This window comes from Cannabis sativa, chromosome 2 (genome assembly GCF_029168945.1).
Source record: "Cannabis sativa cultivar Pink pepper isolate KNU-18-1 chromosome 2, ASM2916894v1, whole genome shotgun sequence".
Classification (NCBI taxonomy): domain Eukaryota; kingdom Viridiplantae; phylum Streptophyta; class Magnoliopsida; order Rosales; family Cannabaceae; genus Cannabis; species Cannabis sativa.
This window is the reverse complement of record NC_083602.1, coordinates 55,657,503-55,664,002: the sequence shown is the minus strand read 5'-3', so window position 1 is coordinate 55,664,002 and position 6,500 is coordinate 55,657,503. Positions and strand designations below refer to the sequence as shown.

Here is a 6,500-nt window from a genome sequence, read left to right as displayed (position 1 = left end):
GCTCACTCGTGGAATTGAAACAATATTCACATTTTAATTTGCATAATAATAATTTATAGAGACTAATAATTTTTTTATTATTATTGCATAAAATAGATTATAAATAAATTATATGGCACATAATATAAAACAAAATTGACTAAAAAAAGAGGAGACAATATAAATAATTCATATGATACATTAAGTATAAAACAAGTAAAAAGAAAAAAAGAAATCAATCTGGTAGAAACAATGTTTACAAAATTTTCTTATATAAATTATATAAATTATCAGTTTTCTATTTTTCTTAGTACTAATAATTAAAATACTTTCACATTCTATACAAATTATATATGTATATTGGTTAAGTTATTGAAAAAAGAATATCCATAAAAAAAAAAGTGAGAGACAGAAAATTAAAAAAAAAAAATAGGGTAATTCTACAATGCACCACTTAAAAGGGATGTATTGATATACCCTTTACTTGTTTCGGCATCCAGAAAAAAAAATTAGTCTAATTTTTTTTTATATTCATGTACATTATGACTATTTAAGATATATCCTGCAAAATTTGGAGAAATTCGGAATAATTTACAATATTAAAAAAAAAAGTTCAAACAGTCTATTTTACACTCGTATAAAATAAAATAGTCACGCGTGCAACACACCGTTTGAACATAATTTTCGACATGTTAAACTTTTCTAAATTTCTTAAAATTTTGCAAAATGTCTTAAATAACTATAACGTACATGATCCATGAGAAAAAAATTGGCTAAAAAATTATTTCGGATGCTAAAACAGATAAGGGTGCATCAATATATCCATTTTAAGGGGGTGTATTGTAGAATTTTCCAAAAATATATATGTAAAGTTGTAAAAAAAAATTAAAATTAGTAAAAATTGTTTACGATACATAAGATAAAAAAAAAAATACAAATATGCTTAACTAACTAATATGATAGTGATGATGAGACATTTGATTTTTTACCTTCAAGGCCACAAAATATATCTTCATTGATTCTATTGGTAAGGGTTGATTATAGGTGACAAATATAAATGAATTATGATGGACCTACGTAGAGACATATATAATCTACTTAGAGATATATATAATGTGATCATTGTTAGTATAATTATGATTTAGAGTAAACTTAATTTCTTTTATTAAGTACCGTACGGTTTAATTAAAATAAGAATAAATTAATGAGAAAAAAGATAAATAAGTAGATTTTAGGTTTATTTTCTAATAAAAAATTAAAAGAATAGGAGAATTAAGGAGAGAACATATAATGCTAATTAGAGAAATTTTAGTATGATGCGTCACCGCCTTATACTTCTCTTTTATATATACTAGCAAAAAGTTACGTGCGAGGCGCGTATACTAAATTTTATGCTAGTTTTTTTTCTATGTTATTAAAAAGTGATACAATTAAAAATTAAAAATAAATATATTATTAGTTATTAGGTTCAACATCACTACCCTGTGTTTATTTTTAAGGAAAAAAAAATATATATATATTTATGAAATAATAATTTGTTGCAACGCGTGTACAGGCAAAATTCAAAAAATATAACATTTATTAGTAGAGTATTGACAATTCTAACAGTAAATTAACTGATTGTATACTTTTTTGTTTGCTAAACACTTAGTATTTGATATTTGAGTGGTGAACTCTTATTTGTCCGCTTTTCAAATTTTTCTAACACTCTCATTTTATTCTTCCAACTTTCTGTAGTTGGAATGATATCCTTAATTTTTGTATATAGTGTAGTCATTTATTCACCTGTTTTCAAATAAAACAATAGATATACAAAATAAAAAATATAATTAAGTTCATATTAAAATCAATCTCACCTTTCAATATAGTGAAAGGTTTTTAAATTGATTCATTCTCACTTAATAATTGTGACAGACCTGACGAATAATAATATTATGTTACCTAATAACAAAATAGGAATCCACCAAACAACATTATCAAAATTTATTCCAAGTATAATTATATAAATCTATTACTCATTGAAGTCTATTAGAAACTCTAAAAAGCTCACAATACAAAATTTCACATCAAAAATCTAAAAATGATCAACTATGTAGCAGCAATGATAATACAATAACCAAAATTGCCTAGTCATATGCAGTCTTAAAACTTAAAAGAGTGGCATTATTCATTCAAGTTTCGACTAAGTGTTTCTGAGTTTGAGTTATAATATTGTGTCCTGTGTTTGTCTAAATATTATGTGTGTCTGGCTAATCTAGTGAAGAAGATTGAAGTTTTGATTCTCAATAAATAGAATGAATATAAGTGTATACTTTGTAGTAGGTCATTATTGTGTCATTTTTAAGTTAATGTGTCAACTTGAAAATAATTCATTTAATAAACGGAATAGAGGAGTCAATCTAAAAATATTTTTCTACCTTAATAAGTAGAGCTATAGAAAACAAACTCGATAACTTTTTGAGTGTTAAAAAATTGTAAATGGTTATAAATTCAGAGTAAGTAATTTGTGTGTGGCAGCTGGTTAAAGAAGCCAAAATTGATATTTATGTATATACTGACAACTCAGGTCACATTTCAAGTTCTGTAAGACTATACTCTTTTCCCTGTCCTATTAACAAAAATTTAACGTACACATAACACATGAATATGACTTTCCGCCCGAAACCAAGAGATGATTAGAAAGTAGAAGCACGCTAGAACTTTCCTTTGTTTGAAGTAATAATATAATAACTAATATCGTTTGTTACATATTAATAATTAATGCAAGATGAACTTTCTAAAGTATTTTTGAAACATCATTAAATATATAAATGCAATACTTTTGTATAATAGCATATAACATGTTGTCTTCATTAGTATTTTTCAAATTTTAAAATAAAAATTAAAATTATAAAATATAGCTTAAGAAATTATAACTAAAGTTATAAACTGGTAAAGGTTGTGTTGGAGGCTAGGATTTTTGCTCTAGAGAGATATTTGTTAGATTAAATTTTGGTTATTTAGCTAAAATTAATCAATTATAATTAACGTTTTCTAATTAGAATATTTTGTCAAATATTAAAATATTATGTTAACATTTCCAAAAAAAATAAATAATAACATTAAACGAAGAGGCAGATTATGACATCTATGGAAACTAAAAAAAAAATAGTTATTACTTTCTCGAAAAACAACTAAAAATAATAAATAATCTTTCACCAATCAATATTGATATACGAAAACATCAATAATTAGTGCATCAGCACCAACCTAAAAAGCCTAGAAAGTTTATCCTTTTTTTATTACACTCAAACACATAAAATATATTTTATTTATAAGGATACCCATATTAATTTAAATAATAAAAGTAACGAAAATTATTTATATATACATATATATATTCGGCATTCTCTCTCGTCACTGGTGCATTATTCACCATTCTTTTTTTTTTCTTTCATAATTTTTTATTATTATTTAAAAATAACTCTCATTTTTTTTATTCAACTATCAATCATTTATTTTATACTTTTTCTCTTAATACATGGCATCTAAATATCTCTTTCATTTTATTATTTTTTCAAAAAACTTTATAATAAATTTCCAACTTCATGTATCTCTCTTTTTTTCTTTTGCAAGTTTAAAAAAAAATTATTTTTTACTACACAAATAATTGTTTGGTTTTAAGAGTTACATCATTGTAATTTTTTTTATAATGATCGTTTTAATATGTGAGAAGTATATATCTTTCTCCTTCACCAAAGAAGATTTCCAAGATCAAATATAGCATTTTAGTTTCTTTTATATTTTTTTAACAAATAAATAATTAATCCTTAAACTTAAACAAAATTTGATGTATCAACAACTTAATAGGTTACTAAAAAGTTTTTTTTTTTTTTTATCTGTTACAAGACTAAATTATAAATAAACATATGTTATAAAACTATTTTCATAGATGTATAAAATAACTTGTAAATAAACCAAATAGTATCTTAAACATTATATAAGTTACACTAAGTCAAACATTAAATTTAATTAGACAAAATTAAATATACTAACCAATTCCATAAATTACTAAAAAAAATTATTTTTTTAATTATTAAAAGTAAAGTTTACTTGTTAGTTTCTTTTTAATGATATTATAGGTGAATATTTACTTGAAGATATATCTATGATTAAGTGTTTTTGATTTGATTAAACACTTATATATGTTATTTTCTGAGTTTTGTGCCTTAATGCCCTTTTTCTTGACCACCATAGAAACTATGTTGGATTTAATTTAATAAAGAAATAAATAAAAGAAATTCTATTTTCATAGAATATTCATTAACATAATGATGGTTTCCTATTTGTTGCAATTAATTATTTTTTCTATTTTAATTTCATCATTCTTTTTTATATAGCTTTATTTAAAATAAAGAAACTGTTTTATTGTTTTTAATATTATGAAAGTAATACCGATGTATTACTTTTTATTTTTAAGTTCATTATTTCAGAATACAGTTTACTTGTTAGTTTCTTTTTAAATGTTTTATGTTTGTTTAATTTCAGATAATTGAAGTTTTTGTGTAGCTTTAATGGTGGAGAGCTTCGACGAATTTTAATGGCGGTGCAGTAGCTTCGACTGAGTTGTTCGAAGAGCTTCAATGGGGGAGATTCGAACAATGCAAAATTCTAGTTTGAGATTGTTTAAATTTGTTTGATTTCAGAGAATTAAAGCTTTTGAGTAGCTTTAATGGTGGATTTAGTTGCCAAGTTCCACATACATGATTGGAGAGCTTTGACGATCGATCAAGTTATGATTTCGAAGCTTTGACGATAGAGTTTGGATTTGGTTTATCGAAGCTTTTCTTTTTTTTTCTTTTTTTTTTTTTTTTTTTTGTTTTGGGATGAATATATATTGATTGGTAAGGGTGTGATGCGCACCGTTTTGGGCAAACGATAGTTGCCTGAAAATTCTGGATTGCCATTTTTTTCGGTTGGTTATGAGTTTTTTTTGAATTTTCGGTAAGCATATACATATATAGGATGTTTTATTTTTTTATCGTTATATGTAAGATATTTTTAGTAATTACGTATATAACTAAAAATTACCCTTTTTTTTATGCAAGGAAAATTCATCCAATCACAGACAAAGAAAATTTCCAAGTTTATGTTTTATATTATTCGGATACTATTAATTATATCACCCAATAACTTCACCAACAACTCAAATATTTTGTTTGGTGTGAATGTACGTAGTGGAGTTATTAAACTCATCATCAGTCCTCTTTGAAAATTTCAACAATTTAAGTTTGATCATGGAAAGTTTCACTAATAATCAAACCTTCAACACAATTAACTAATTTATTTTGTTTTTCTAGTCTTCCTAGGTAGTTTTTATACATGCATGAGAAACCATAAAAATAAATAACAATAATAATTTTGACTTAGAAAGAAAGGAAAGAAAAAAGGGGAACCTGGGCAAGTTGCAATTCCTGGGTTGCCATCTCCATTTGGTGTAAAACCAATCAGGACGACCATTCTCAGAGCAACGAAAGCCTTCATCCAAAAAAGGGCAATCTTTCGAATGATACAAAGGATATGATTCATCCCAAACCCAATCACCATTGAAAACATTACAAGAGTCACTTTTTTCTTCAAGAAACTCAACTCTATGATTTTCTTCTACGGACCCTCTAGTCTGCAACCACATGAATCGCTCTGATTGGCCAGAGAATCGATACCCTTTAGAGAAACTTCTTGAATCCAAGTAAAAGAAGCAGAAAACCACACAGACTATGACCAAAAAGAACCCCAAAACTCCTAAAGATGGCTCAAACAGTCTAAAACGTTTAAACATTTTAAAAGCCTCAGAGAATGACATGGTTTCAAGGTCTAGCTTTGACGGGTTCGTAGACATTGGAAAGCTTCAAAAGATCAAATTTTGTAATCTGGGTGTTCCTTGTTTTATCTCCAAGTGAAAGAAAAAACCAAACTAACGTTTATGGAGATTGAAAGTCCTAATTACTATTGATTAAGTACAAATTACCTAAATTGATTATTTCTGTGAATTAAACGAAGAGTAAATCAAAGAACACAGAATTTACAAGCTTCCTCCGCATTGGAAACGCATTCCAACCGAGTAGTGCTTGGGTTCCCTTGAACCGGGTAAAGTAACATCCACTATAAAATCAATTCAATTACAAATACCAGTCTTGATTCTACAAATCAAACAATGTAATCTAAATTGACTTTAATACAATGTTACCTAATACTTGAACACACTCAAGTATCAAGATCTAATCACCAAAAGATCTCTGTAAACACGAACTCTGAACATTCAGACTGCTGAATCACATTCAGCTGATTGATCTGAACTCTCTTCAGATCAGGCAGATTCTATCTCCATCTTCGACCACAAGAAGATCTTCGAAATATCAATCTGCACATTCAAGAAACAAACACAGAAAGAGAAGCCCTAACAGAGCAAGAATCCAATAGAAGATTCTAACAGAAGAGAGTTAGTTAGTATGACAGATCTCACAGTATTTATATGCTGAAGA

At 26.2% G+C, this 6,500-nt stretch overlaps 1 protein-coding gene across 1 annotated transcript; it reads right to left on the bottom strand.

Moving 5' to 3' along the window:
* Positions 1 to 1,760: 1,760 nt before the first annotated feature.
* LOC133034382 (protein trichome birefringence-like 11) lies at positions 1,761 to 5,821 on the bottom strand. The gene is made up of 2 exons (XM_061109461.1): positions 5,415 to 5,821; positions 1,761 to 1,764 (listed from the first exon to the last, which is right to left on the bottom strand). Exons 1-2 carry the CDS (start codon positions 5,819 to 5,821, stop codon positions 1,761 to 1,763), a joined length of 411 nt encoding a protein of 136 aa, XP_060965444.1.
* Positions 5,822 to 6,500: the final 679 nt, after the last annotated feature.